The 15,805-nt window shown below is 36.2% G+C and overlaps 1 protein-coding gene across 1 annotated transcript in view; it reads right to left on the reverse strand.

Moving 5' to 3' along the window:
• Positions 1–15,805, reverse strand: part of SUCLG2 (succinate-CoA ligase GDP-forming subunit beta) — a 131,920-nt gene that overhangs the window by 103,643 nt on the left and 12,472 nt on the right. The window contains exon 2 of the mRNA XM_080385321.1: positions 1,180–1,321. Within this exon, the coding sequence (XP_080241447.1) occupies positions 1,180–1,321 (142 nt within the window). The remainder of the gene's footprint in view (positions 1–1,179; positions 1,322–15,805) is intronic.

Genomic DNA, 15,805 nt, shown 5'->3' on the forward strand with positions numbered 1-15,805 from the left:
AAGAAGGTTCTGATTACTGAAAAATACATCACCTGAAGAAAGTTACAGAGATTTAGCAAGCCATTATGCTAATGCTATTCAGCTACTTGAGGTCTGATGAGATCTTTGATATAAGTTGTGTTAATTTACTTTCCAGTGTGCAAATCTGAAATGCATTTAACTAAGTGGTTTGTGCATTATGTAAAGCATAAAACAAAAAAACTTCCTGTTACTGCATAATTACACTACAACAAAGTCTGGCCTCTGGCATTTTGATGTGTGATATATTAATATTAACAAAAGCTAAACGAAAAGAGGAAAACTATGCAAAGTACTATTAACTCTAAAAAGTAGAAAACGTCTTTCAGAGTTAGAAATGGGTGACAAATGTACTAAAACGCATTTCCTTTTGAGAGAAAAGGTATTCCAACTATTAATTTCTGACCCACAATATCATCTTATGTTCACCACGCTAAAATCAGCGTGTTGTCAAGAGAACCAAAATGAAGTTCCAGAAGCATGGTCTTCTCTCCCAGCCACTGTCAAGCCCTTTAGTGATGATGATAGGTAACAACTCACCTTTCTTTTCTCTCCATATGGACAAACATACACGTGCATAATTCTCTCATACATATTTTATTCCTTCGTAGAATCATAGAACAGTTGAGGTTGCAAGGACCTTTGGAGATTGTCTAGTCCAACCCACCAGCTCAAAGCAGGGTCAGCAAAAGTGGACTGTGTCCAGAATATCTTTTAAAATGGAAAGTCCACAATCTTTTTTTTTTTTTCTCCTTTGCTTTTTTAATAGAGGTTTGGGAGTTTTTAAACCAGCTTTTTACACAGGTTCATTTACTTCAGTTCTTTAAGTTACATCAGGTATACAACAACAAAAAAATTTCCTCAGCAACCATTCATGACATTACTCTGAATTTTGAATTATTCAAAATTATATGAAAAATGTTAATTAAAGACTTCATGTCACATGCTGCATACAAAAAAATTTAGAAACTAAGTTTTATATGTTGCTGTTACAAATTGTTGTTCACATATGAAATTAAGCATATATTTATGGCCTGGATAATATACCAAACCTTTTCAATAAGGCTCAATTTGAAGATTATGTATAACCTATTAGAAAGCAATTTATTTTCCAGATTGCTATCTGATGAAGCAGATGACTCTCATTATCAGTCAACTTACTTAGTCTCTGAGCAGCCTGCAGGGCATCATTTGCAGAATCGGCCACGAAGAATCTCTGAACTGTAACCCCATGGTCTGCCATTATTTTTTTGCTTTGGTATTCCTGCAAGTTCAGCCATCGTCTAGGGGTTAATTGAACAGCCTGGGAAAACAAGAGGGGAAAATAACATAATGCTCATTAAGAACAGTTCATGAGACAGCCAACTGAGCTCTTCCACCTTATAGTTATCTCAAACCAGCAGTTAAACAACACTGTTTCAGAGAAAAGGTAAAATATGTATTGATTTACCTAAGTGCCTTTTCTTAACATTTGTGCATCCAAAGTACTCTGAAAGCTAGACATACTTTTTAAAAGGTGCCTAATGCTCACTGGGTGATCTTGGCTAGACAAAATATCTTGCATTAGATATTGATGCAGATTGGCAAACTTGCCTTGAACTCTAAAGTCTATTTACATTTCTATGTTATCCTACTCTATAAAAATATTAACAGACTGTTACCTTAAAACAAATTCATTGCTTGATATTAAATGGCCTTATTTACACTAAATTTTATATAATAATTCCCTAGAAAATTATTTCTACTGATTCCATGCATTTATTGCACCATATCTGAGAAAAAAAAACAACTGAGATGGAATTAGCATCATCTCGAAGGAAACTATATACTAATATATGTATTTTCAGTAGTCTGTTACCTGTGCTTAGTTGGTTGCACTTCTAAGAATATTTTGTTGAGGATGCTAGCACAACCACATCAGCCATGCAAGGCCAACAACAGTTGAAGAAGAATTTAATTTCCGTTCTCAACATGCCAGTTTAGATGCTTGCATGTGCATGCGTATATACATATATGTGTGTGTGTATATATATATATATATATATATATATATATAATGGATACAAAGATTTGGCAACCTTACACACACAAAGACATCACCTTTGCTTGTCTTGGCGGTAAACACGGAGTAGACACTATAAAAGTCACAGGATCATTACTGAATGATTTCAAGAAAGGAAACATTCTCCACACAGGATGATTTTTTACAGACAAAAGCAATAATTAAGGAGCTGTCACTGACTCCTAGCGTATAATGGCAAAAGTGGAGCTGACTCCTGGCAGTGGCATAATCCCATTTTGTACCAACAAAAGATGGTCTCCCCACATGGAGAGACAAACCGTTGTCCTACTGGCAGACAGCCCACAATCAATTCTTGCTTTCTGTTGAAGTAAGGAGCACAGTATGCAAGCTAGCACTATATATTTAGATATGTTTGCCAAAGAGGATTATTTACTACAGTAATACTTTGATCTCTAACAGCACGATAAAAAATATTGTCCTAATGCAACTTTACACTGAAAACAAAAAAAAACCCATGCTAAAGTCTTTCAATAATACATACCCTTTGCACATTATACTGGAGTTTTAAATGCTGTGTTGTATCAAAAGCAAACCTCAGTCTGTTCCTGTTTGCTTTGAAACATAGCACAAAAGATTGATGCATAAAGAAAATACAAACTCCATCTTTTACAGTATATAACCCCATGTTTTCTGTAAAAGTGACTCCCACAGAACTTAAACAGTTACAAATAGCTCGGAATGACAGATTTTAAATTCTTTTAACCATAACCTGGTTAACATATTTTAGAAGAATAAACCAACATATTGTCAGTACGCTCTCTGTCTACCTCTAATTCTAGGCATCATACAGGCACCTCAGTATGTTTTATATTCCTCCATGTTATTCACAGACAAGATGTTATTACATTTACACAATGCCTTCAAATGTAGGGTCAAAATTTAAAGTGACTTTAATAATTGTTGATGTTTAATTTGTTTTTTTTATTATAAATTCTCTGTTAGGCTCTAACAGCTATTACTTCATCATCATTTCCAGAAAGGGATTAACACTAGGAGCCAAGGGGGATCCTGAAGGTCAATTCTAGTCGCACATAAAAAAAGGCCAGAGATTTTCAACTAAAAGCTGATGCCACAAGCCCTTAGTTTCCATCAAGCTACAGAAAGCTTTTAGTGTAACTGGAGAAAATAACAGTTTTATCCCTGACAATCATTAAGCTTCTCTTTTTCACCGTTCCTCTAAAGACTACCTCATAATAACAATATTATTATTTATATTATTTTACGTATATTATCGTAATGAGGACTTCAGAATACATTATTATTGATACATGCATAAAATCCATATATATACACCTACACTAAAGAGAAGCATCACCTGAATCTGCACAGGTAGATGGGAGACTATTAATGCGTTATTTGAGCACTACCCTAAGACTAAACTACATTTCCAATGCCTCCCCCCCCCCCCCCCCCCCCTTTCAGCTGTAGGCACTACCAAAAGAAAGAACATCCCAATCGTGATCAGAAGCTGACCACATTTGCAGAGGGAGTGAGGCAAGGAAGAAAAAACAATACACATCTCCATGTGACTAACTGGCTTTCAGCCATTCTGCTCTAGTTACAAGATATATCTAATGTGTGCGCTCCCCCCTCAAGGCCCAGAGCTACAGCAGGAGAATATCTACAAAGACATTTCTCAATCCATTTCCCTTGAGCAACAAGGAATTTACCAATCTGACTTTCAGGGTTCAGAAAAATAAGCTCACATCTTTAGTTAAAGTGGAATGATTTATACCAAAATGAACAAAACCATCAATTCTAATTTAAATCTGAAAGGAAGAAACCTTGATTTAAACAACTGTACTCAAATTCTGTGTTAGCACTTCCAGAAGAAAGGTTAATTCTCCTTAGCTGGAAGTTAATTTGAAACAAAGGATAAGTCTATGCTTATTTTGACGGTGCTTTTTGCTCATCTGTTACATATTTACAAATCTTACAGATACAGTTCTTTACATCATATAATCTTGTATTTACTAGGAGCCAAAAGACTTTGGAGACATATGTTGATGCTATGTCTCCATTCTGTCAATGGACAGAATTAAATGCGAAAAAAAGATATCAAAGTTGCTGTATTAAATAGAAAGCTGAGTTAAAAGTTTTACCAAGAGAATAATTCCTTTGAAAGAATTGCTAAAGCAGTCCTAACCAAGAACTGTTCGCACAGAAAAACAGTCTGCAAACTTACAGTTAGTAAGCATGTACATTTATTTTTTCTCTCCTATATTATATGATTCTAACAGAGACCATCTTACTTAGTGCCAACAGAAGACTTTCAATCAAGACATACAACAAAAGACAAACTCCTGGTTGTGAGTGAACTACTCAATAAAATGAATTAGTATAGCTTACCACTGTATACAGGAGAACAATATATTTAAGAAACCAACTGTGACAAAGTCTGTATTAGAAGCTCTGAAGAGCAAGAAACATGAAAAACTTGCTTTAAAACACTTGCAGTATATACACCATATGTCTTGAGAAGAGCAGGCACAATAAAGCAGTCAAAAGAGATGAAATAAAGCAAACCCTTTGAATCTGTAAAGACGACTACTCTTTCAAGACTATCTTGAAAAAACATGAGTTGCAAACATATGCATTTTAGGCTTAAGGCACACAAAAAAATAAAGACGACCGTGGGATGTTAGAAATGTGAGTAAACAGATGACTCCCTGAACTAATTCCCAACTCAAAGATATTTCGGTTGCAATAAATGCATATCTTAAAAGGGACACCAATACAAATAATTAATTATAAAAATACAAGAATCTTAAAAATCCTTGCCAGATTAAGTTCCCAACTGCCTGAGATACATTTATACCAAGCCTTCATGAGAATTTGAGATGGGCTTCAAATAGCATAATTTTTTGGGGTGTCATAAATTTCCATGCATCTTACAGGTAAATGTATAACTGAGGCTGACCATAACAGTGCTACTGCACAAAGGTACAGCCTTGTAGACTACTGTCTACGCTGTCTTAAAGTTTTAAAAGAAAGCCACTTCCCATACCTAGCCTTCCATAGGCAGCCATAATCCACCCCTTTCCCCTGAAACTTATTAAGAGGACCCTTTAACACAGTACAGAACACAAGTCCAGCGTCACACGTCTTTGTATCATTTACTTTCCCATTCTGCAGCTCTGCTCTTGTCAACAATTTAATGGCTCTCAGGAGCATTGAACAACACTGCTAGATTCACCAGTGTGGTCCTGTCTCTCATGAAAGACTGATGAATTAAGTTGTAAATTACCATCAGAAAAATAATTTCAGTCTGAAAGGGTACATAAAAGGGTAACTAAAGCACAGAAAAGCAGAGGCAACCTTTTAAGAATTTCTGTTTGTTATTGAGTCTCACCACCTTCTATTCCCAGCTTGAATACTTTTATCTCCTCTTCCCACATAGTAGTCAGAAAACCATTCTGGAAAACACCGTACAACTCTCAGATCTTTCCATGCAGCTTTGTCTACAGTTGAAACACAGTATGTTCCAACAGTTTAAGATATATCTGTGTTTCATCTGTTTCTTTATTGCAAGGTTGTACTGGAGTACAAGGAGTACATTCTGTCACGCCAGCCTGTGAAGAAGAGACTGGAAATAGTACACAGACTCTAGTAAAACCTGACTCTCTATGTAACATCTCATGTTTCATCTTCATAAGATGACAACGAAGAACTAGAAAATCTTCCATCCGTGGCATTTTTCTGTTACCCTTAAGACATTTTTTTCTAACAACAGGAAGTTTTAAAACATCTTACTAAACTTACACACATTGTTATTACCTTAACCTTGAATATTAACTTCTGTCAAGTTCTGAACAGCCCAAAGAAGGGCTGTAGGTTTAAATACATCTTTCTAAACCTTTTTTTAGTGGTACTTTACTACTTAGCATGTAAGCTACAGTTGCTATAACAAAGAAAAACCTAAAATCACTCCAGTGAGCCTAAATGAAAACCCAGACTATGTTTTCGCAGAATGGAATAAAGGAAAACTGAAACTAAAGGATTTAGTCTTTTGAAAGCAAGCTCCTGTTAAAAGGCTAAAATAAATATTATTCATGACTCTGCTGAAGACTTCCAACAGACCTTATATTACTACAAGGAAAAAAAAAAAAAAAAAAAAAGGCTTTCATATGAGCTCTTTATGTGTGTTGCGTATTGATATACACATTGTAGATGGAAAGTAGCTCATTTGAGTTTCAGATATACCAGATAAAAGAAAAAACACACCTTTCAACTTAAATCACAAACAAGATTCAAGAATAAATCAGTTCAAACAACTAAGAAAAACATCACTAGTAGCACATATTGACGTTTTTATATATATTTTTAAAAATAATAAAGTTTTAAAGAGGAATTAAATTCTTCCTAATAAGATATTTCTTAAGATTAGATTTCTAACATAAGTGTTTATCAAAGAGTTTAGTATACTTAAATAGGACTTTATTACAACTGATAACATTTCATTAGAGCTGACAACAGTATCAAAAATCCCCAAATGTAAGTAAGTTAAATGAAAAGCCTCAACTGAACAGTAACAGAAAGTAAGATGAAGGCAGAATTATTTAATCAAGTACAAGTTTCACACTGGATTCCCTCCTGCTGGCTAGAATTATTTGGCATTTTCCAAAAGCACAAAGAACCAGTACGGCTGGGGTTCACCTCTAATCTTCCTTCCCTTCTCCATCTTCCAAGACTTTTGTTACCAGTCAGAATCACACCAATATGGACCAAAAATCTATAGAGAGCGATGAGGATTTCAGGAAACTATTGTTACTAGTAATTGTGATTTTGTTCTGAACAAACCTTCTGTTCAAAGTTACCTCTTTATATATCTAACTAGATACCATGTTTGGTCAAATTATGTATGTACAGCATCGTTAAAATGAGTGACATATGCATCAAGAAATCAAACATACCTTTTTGACCATCTTAAGGCCAGGCATTGCATAACAGTATTGGTGGTTTATTGACTACTGCTAGAGAAAAAAATTTTGATTGTTCACATAACCTACATGATTTCTTATTTACCATTTTTTTCTTCTTTTTTATACGAAATGCTAAGGGCTCTGCAGAAATAATTTGGACAGTTGCATTTTTCTTCCACTGCTCTGTCTGCCAATTCTTGAGATGTCACATGGCCAAAAAAATTATTTGCATTATTTGAATAATATGGGATAAACAATAACAGCATAGTTAAACAGAAGTGAAACTACAAGTACATTTTATAGCAGGAATCTGCTTCAATATAAGTAAAAAAAAAACCCTCAAACAAATAGATGTAATAAACACTGCAACAGAGAGACAACTTTGTCCTTATATATGCAGCATTAAGTACTCTGACATGCAACATCTTTCAGATGACCCAAGACTTTATCTTTTGACTGCTTGCTTTTGAAAAAAGGAAACACACACATAAATACAGAAGAAACTGTCTTAACATATTCACCAAGAAGCTTGCAAATTGCATGTTAAATACTTCAGCAAAACTCTGCTTAGAAATAGATGTTCCATATAACCACAAAACAAGAGCAACAACAGTAAATGCAAGCTTCATCAAACTATACTATTGATTATTTCTTATCTGAACCTATATGGTCAGTATAATGTTTTTTCACTCTTTGGCCTCCCTGGTAAAACCTCTAAGGTTCACTCCAAGAGTGATGATTTCACATAAATACTGCCATGTAGCATGTATGCGACAGGTACCAAAGAGCATCACACTGGAGAAGATACGCAGACAAGCTTTAATAAACAAACAAGCAGAAAACACCATGATGACATGCACACATGTAAAAAAATCAGCACCTTTTTGAAGCCGAATCAGCTCACAGCAGAGCCTCACAAGTAGCTGTGTCGCTAGAACAACTGAAGCTTAACGACAGGAACATTTTTAGCCAGCAGTATTACCAACTGCATTGAACTTGCCCATCAACACAGTAAGTTACTACTACAAGATAACATTCTTCCAAAAAGCAAAATAAAAGTAAAACCATTTTTGAAAATAGCAATAAGGGCTGGACAGCAGTATTTTCAGGCACACTCTACTACCGACCTGTAGAATTCTGACTGTTAAGCATTACGTTTTGTTTTTTTTTAAACAAGAACAAATCGCTTAAATCTCTTTTGTAAAAAGTATATGAAGAAACTGCTGAAAAGAAGAAATGAAAGACCAAGTCTGACAAACAACCAAAGATTCAAATTATAATCTCTATTATATCCCAGACCTTTTGGTCTTAAGAAAATTAATAACAAAAAATTTTGTGCCATTACATGACTAATTCCACATGGAACTACCTTGGCTAAGCATTCACAATTAAGTATTTTGCCATATCGAGTTCAGTGATCATGTTTAGACAATTTACCTAAAAAAAAAATAAATCCAAACCCACCAAACTAAAAAATACTAACTTTCTCTTAGCAAGTGTCTTTAGGTCAAATCTGTACTTTTGGAAAACACCAAATAATTCTAGCTAGGGGAAGGGAATCCAGCGATAATCAACGCTATTAAAAAAAAAAAAAAAAAAAAAAACAAAACACAAAAACAGACACCCCACCCTCCTCCCCAAAAAAACAAAAACAACCCCAAACTAAGTAAATTCCTGGGATAATTTCACATCCCTTGACACAGCTATGTAATTTGGGCAGCTCTATGGTTTATATTAACCTAGCATAACACATTTTATTGCATAACTGTTAAAAGGAAGACACATTTTAGTGACATCCAACATCCCCTTTTCATTCTTAGTATAAATGGAAGCCAGTACTAACATCATGAAACAAAGATGGATCCTTTTTTTTTTAAAAAAAAAAAGCACCTGACAGTAAAGCTGGTCAAATAAATGCATACTGCTTTCTTCCCCCCCTTGCTGCTCCACTAAAGTAATGTAGCTGCAACTATGCTAATAGATCCTGTGCCGGTATAAAACAGCTCTACCAACACAAATTATCTCTACATGAATGCAAATTATGTCAAATGTATATAGTATCAAGTTTTATAAATATGGACTATATTGTAACAGTTTTGCTGGAAATAAGTCATTTGGAGAGAAAAACTGTGGTGTCTATGGGGAGATCTTTTAGATGGATTCTGTAGCTGAAATAAAAAGGAAGTGTGTTTAGCATATCTTATCTAAAATAAAAGCACCTAACCAAAAAAATCAATTTGCTTACCCAACACATTCTACAGCATTCCAGTTTATTCAATTTGTGCACTCTGACCTGTAATACAATTCCAAGTGTGTAAGAAAGAAAACAGACACACAAAGATGACAGTAATGAAACAGCATACCATTCATCAATATAAATAAACCTTTATTATAGTTATTGACATACAGCTACTGTAATTGACAAAGTTGTAGGAGAAGTTCCTGTCAGAAACGAACCATCAGAAATACAACTAAATGGCATACCTTCATATAAATCACTGCGGGTAAATGTACATTTTATTAAGTCATATACTTGAAATATACTACATAAGCCACTGAAAACAAACTAAAACACTTACTTCAGTTTGCTGGCATTGCTGATGTAAAGAATAAGCATCCATAGAGTTAGTTTGACAAGAAACAAAAAGATACTACACTAAACAAAAAAAGCTTATCACAAATGTACGTCATAAAAAGCAAACATTCAGACACTACTACACTTTGTTCTGTACGAAAGCAAGTATTTCAAGCACACAACAAAATGGAAAAGGCTCCTGGTAAGACTGTCAGCTATAAGGTCTGCCATGTGAACTCACACCACACATCCCCTTCCCTCCAAAGATGATTAACGCCACATACCTCTGGGTATATTGCGAAAAACAGGACAGCAAATGTCCTTCACAAGTAACGTCCTGCTGGCTACCGCAAATCAATAACTTTAATCTTCCAAAGCAGAAGTTAGAATCCAGACCATCCCATTTAAAAGCCACAGAGGAAAACATCTTCCCCCAACATCCCATATTGCCCACTTCGGATCGGATACGATATGGCAGAGAGGTCCCTTTGGTACCAGAAGAGATGGTCAGCTTCACGTAACACTGAGCATTTTGATCAGTGTCAACCTAGATTTTGTGAGATATTTATGAAGAATAAAACTGATTCTGTGAGATAGTTTAGGAAGAAATCTTGAATATTTTTTGTGACAAAAGCAGAGTCCACAGCAGTTGGGAATTGCTTATTTCTTATAGTTTATATCAAAACAGTATAAGCATTCTTGACCTTAAAAATCAATATTCGATTTTAAAATCCTCCACAGGTACAGCTGAAGACCTTGTAAGAGTTAAGTACCATTATTTATTCCTACAAATGGGAATTCATTTTAACTGAATTAAAACAAAGGCAACACAGTTATAGGCTTTTTATTAGTTAACAGTTATAGGCCTTTTAGTTCCAAATTTATTACTTAAAACACACCACTCAAAATATCTGGAGCAGTAAAATGCAGTATGTCTAAGGGAAAATAATAATATCAAACTTCCCAGTTCCTTAAAGGTTACAACATTTTGATCAATAAACTGTAGGGGCAATTTACTGTTTTATACTACTGAACCATATACTCACTTTTCAGAATGAGTGATATCTGTCACTGCAATTGTGAAGGTTTATGTAACCTTCAACTTCAAATAAAACAAACAAAAAACCCTATGAAATGTGCAATACATTGTTGTTTACTGAAGCTAGACAGCCTGTTCTGGTGGATAATTATGACTGTTCCTAACAGTTATATGACTCTTTGAACAAGATGTCTATGTTAAATAACTAAATTATTCTTGTCATACGCCTTTAAAAAAAAAAAAAAAGAAAAAAAAGAAAAATTGGGGGCTTGGTTATAAAAGGAGCAGACAGTTAATATTATTATTAGGATTTCTATTGTTAAACTTTTTACAAAACTTGGTCATCCTCTCCACTGTTTGTCTAAGAGTTTGGAAAGCATGTTTTGTTTAAGTATGCAAACTTTAAAAACTTCAAGAGTTAAACAGGCAACCGTTTCTGCTCAGAGTCCACTTTATTGAAAATCTAGTTATTATGTTGAGCGAGCAAATCTTGATAGCAAAGCCTGAAGTTAAATCCTAATGGGGAAATTTTTTGTCCAGCATTGCCTTAATATTGTTTTCCAACTACCCAAGAGAGCTTATTCAAAACTGAGTGTTCCGTAGCCTCTGAGAACACTAACACACCCTTAAGCCTTGCTTAGACACGTGCATCCGCTCAATCCATGAGCGGTTTGATGACATTTCAATAGCAGCACACTTGAGCAATCGACCAATTGCTCCCTGCGTGCTTCTGCAATGCAGGAAAACTAGTGCTGTGTTACACCTGTCCGCCTCATGCTGCCTCCCAACCAAAGCTGACACCAGTTTAGACTTCACCACCATCCTCCCATATATTGCTGACATACCCTCACACAGCAATGCAGCCCCTCTAACAGCCAGGTGCTTTGTATTACTTGAAACCAAGAAGCTAAGATACTGGACAAAGTAATTGCTACAGGGCTGTGGTTTCCCATTTCTGCTCAGACGACCCAGAGGCAACGGCCACCACGGCTCCCCAGCCACTTGCTCCTACGTCCTCCCTCATGTCCCCCGAGTTAACTCAGCTCCCCTGAAGCAGAGCTAACCCAGCAGAAAGATTCTGCTGCCCACTTAGAGGACCAGGTGAAGATGAGAGCCAGTGCAAGAGACACACCAGCAATGCATCAGTGAGGGCAGGATCCCCCCTTCTGACAACAGCCTGTCCTTACCCTGGTGTAGCAGAGACACCAAACTGCACCGCCTGTTGCAAACCAAGCCTGGAGAAGACAACATGAAACTACATGCAAATAACTCAATTGCACATTTTCTTCTAAAGCAATTACTCAATTTCAAAGCAGTTCATTGTGGAGAACAGTAACACTCCAGAAGAGCAATGGTTCAGAAGTCTGCAGTTTAAAACAATTGAATTATGTTTATTTTTTTATTATATCAGGTGTTTGTGTCACTATTCTAATTCTAGTTCATGCAATCAAAACAAGTGCTTAGTTAAATCTTCGCCTGAAGACTTTCACATAGTTCAAAGAAAAGCCAATTTTTCTTGTCATGTTGCAAGGTTCATTTAATAGGAGCCACTGCAAAACAGAGACAGGACAGCAGGAATCACGGCGCATCACAGCAGGAAACATCAAGATGGTGACAAACATCCAATAAATAAAAGGAAGAGATTTCTTGAACTAGTAACAGCTTCCTTTTCTAAAATTGACATTTTAGCTGAAAAGCTAAAGAAGGTATATTTAGTTATCTCATCCTTTTTAGTTAAAAGAAACTACTTTTCTTCCATTGCCAGGCAGCAGCAATTATTCTCATGCAACATGATAAAGCAATAAAGTAATACAGATTACCTACCTGTAGATAACAAACCGTACTAAAAACTAATAAATGCCACTTGACATCACTTGTCTGTTGAGAAACAGGCATCACCAATTGCTAACAGAATTGGTTTGTTTAATGATTATGCTAATTTACTGAACTCTTACTAGACAGATACACAGGCAGTATTGATGAGTTCCATAAGGCATTATAAAGTATGGCTGAATTGCTTCAAAACAAATTAAACCAGAACATATTGTACACTATTTAAAGGAATAATAAAAGCCTGGTAGTGACTGAACGCTCAGGATGAGCTCTCTGAAAAAGGCACAAGTTTTCAGAACTGTACAGACTTAAAAACTTACCGCTGCAGCGGAAAACTTCCCATCTACGTGCGTGGGAACTTACACCCAGGGATTCTGATGCTCCTGCACACAGGTGACAAAACATGCCCCTCTGGCATACAAGTGTCAGTGCTTTACAAACCCTTGCAGAGGCACATGCTGAGTTGGACATGTGTTAACATACGTCTGTCTACTTTACTACTAACAGGTAGAGATTGCTCAAGAGTGTCTGAATGTCACACCAGCTCTACTGAGCTCACCAGGGCAGAGGCTGACAGACTCAGATCAGGGACACTGAAGAATGTGGTACATTGCATTTTCCACACAACCACCTATCTACCTTTTTGTTGTTGTTGTTACTAATAAATTCTAACCTATCTACAGGAATGGTGTAGTAATAGATTGTCCATCTGCGGATTTAGTGCAGCGCAACATGGCCCTGAAAATAAAAGCAGCTATTAAACTTCCAACTCATAATTTCTCTTTGCTTGTGTTGGGGCTGCATCTAGTGTCTCTTTATATCTCTTATGAATTCTAAGTTCCTAAATTAAGAAAGAAATAGAAATTAGGTTTTCACTCAAGAAAGGAATCACTACAAGCAATATCTGTCAATTTGTAAGCATTTATTCATACACAATTTAGATGAGAAACAATATTACTTTCTCCTTCAAATTTCAGGTCATGTGAAAGGAGTTTTATCTCAATAACATCACAGAAATGAACAGAAATTGATATCAAATAAACACCTATAAAATACTCTCAACATGATATGGCAATAAAAACCATGCTTTTTGCTTTTTAAGGAGAAAAGTCAGACACAGGAGACTGCAGCAGGGTGTACTGAGTCAGAGTAAGAACGTCTGACATTTTTGTGTAATACAGGACAGTTCAAAGCATCAAGACCTGCAGAAACTATGTAGAAACAGACAGTTTTGGCCTCCACCTGAACAGTCTAGGCTGAATGTTAAAATTAACCTGGGAGAGTGAATGATTTAACTAAAGAATTAAGCCTATCGGATTTGATTCCAAAGTCCAGTCATGAATCAAACTCCCTCACTCTCCCCCAATTTCCTCACTAAAGTGGGTGAACCTTTCCAGAACTCGCTCACTAGCTGAACGGTTCATTTTGCAAGAATAAAAATGTGGCTCCATTTGAGCTTTTTAAGACTAAAAACACAAATGCCATCATGACTGGGGAGATTGAACACTTACATCGCTACTCACTACCTCAAAATTTATTCAATAATAACTATGTAAAATACTCATGAGGATTTTCCTCTTCCACCTCTAAACCAATATTCCCTGACACTGAAAAATACACTTAACTGTAATGACATACTAATCAATATTCTGTTTGGAAACATAACGATACTTCAACAACCCTCTTTATTTTTGATTCAGCATTTTCTTTCCTCTCTCAGTGGTGGAATCCCTCAGCTGGTAAAGAGGAACGTCAGGAGTCCGTCCATCGGTTCTGAAGTGGCTGGATGCTGTCAAGGCTTTCTTTGCTTTATTTATCTCTTTCATTAAAATCAACCTTCTAAATCTTTCCACAGTGGCTCTGAAATGGAACAGTATAATTTTGCGCTTTAACAAATGCCACAGAAACAGAAGAGGACTGCAGAAGACAACACCAAACTCATTCACATACTATTCACAACTCTGAAACTTAGATTTACAAAGCCATATAGATTGAATTTAAAAAAAAATAATATGGAAACCTATCTATTCAGGAACCTTTCCCTTTTACCTAAGCCATAGCAATATGTACATGAGAACCATCTCAGTTATGTCTTGGATATTTCACAGTACTACAGATAAAACAGTGAGGATTATTTAAACTTTGCCAGCCTCTTAGTAAATGTACTCAGGGTGGAAGTGGAGCTGAAAATGCTAAACTGCTATTTTAACAAAACCATAACGCCTCACTTAACAGTTCTCCTGAATGTTCCCGTTTGTTGCCTACTGCAAGAAAAAGTTTTACTTCAAGGGCTCCCAAACATCTCTATATATACTTTCCTGTCCTACTGTGTTCTTTTGATTTTATCTTTTACTCCTCATCATCCTTTTATAATCAGTCTGATTGCAAACTGGTTGACCCCAAGCTTAACCTCTGCACTTGTGTGGAAATGATGCAGCATAGCATGACATTCCTACACTGCAGAATTCCTTTGGGTCATTACCGCAAGAAAAAAAACCGAAGCAAAACAAAAACCAAACCTACACAATTCTGTTCCAGTGTGTCTTGAAATTACATTTATAAACAGCTTTCTGATTTATCCTTCTGTTTACTTCTCATGCAAGGAAGCAGAGACAAGAATGAACTTGAAGTCCTTCACTCATTGCAGATTTAAAGTCCCCAGTAATGATTATATTTTATAGACTTATTTACAGCTTGCTTACACACAAGGATTTTGACAGCTATTCTGTAAACACACTCTCTTACTCACTAAGCTCCATTGTAAACTACCAGGAACATGCACAGGGTCAGACTTGAGCTCCTTCTGTCATCCTTATTTCTCCTTATCTCAGAAAACCAGAATCTGAGCCCACATTCTTGTGCACTACAAGGCGGATCCTAGCAGCTACCACCCAGATGATCTTTCTGGGTAGCCATGGATATGGTTTTGCGAGGACTTCAGTCCTCAAAAATAAAAGTGGAGACGGCAGAAAGAATGACCTCTTGACCAGGAAGACCCTGACCTCAGTACTCCATTTCTCTTCCCTTGCCAGCCTATTGTTCAGCAGTTGTTTCCTACAGACTGGTCTCCAGATTAAGCAGGGCATAGCCAAATCCCTGACGCCTGCATCCTGCCCCTCCATTCAGGGGAGTATGGAGGCTTCTGTTAACATGCAGACATCAAAACAGAAACTGCTGTATATAAGTGACAGAACACTTTTGACACAGAAGTTCTGTGATGTGTCCTGCTTAGCATTTAAAGGCTGACTGAGCAGAGCCAAGTATACTCCAATTCCACTAATGTGCACCTGAGCAGTGAATTGTTAGCAACTTCTGAAAACCCATGCGGATCATGG

The sequence above is a fragment of the Falco punctatus genome, assembly GCF_963210335.1.
Source record: "Falco punctatus genome assembly, chromosome: 4".
Lineage (NCBI taxonomy): Eukaryota > Metazoa > Chordata > Aves > Falconiformes > Falconidae > Falco > Falco punctatus.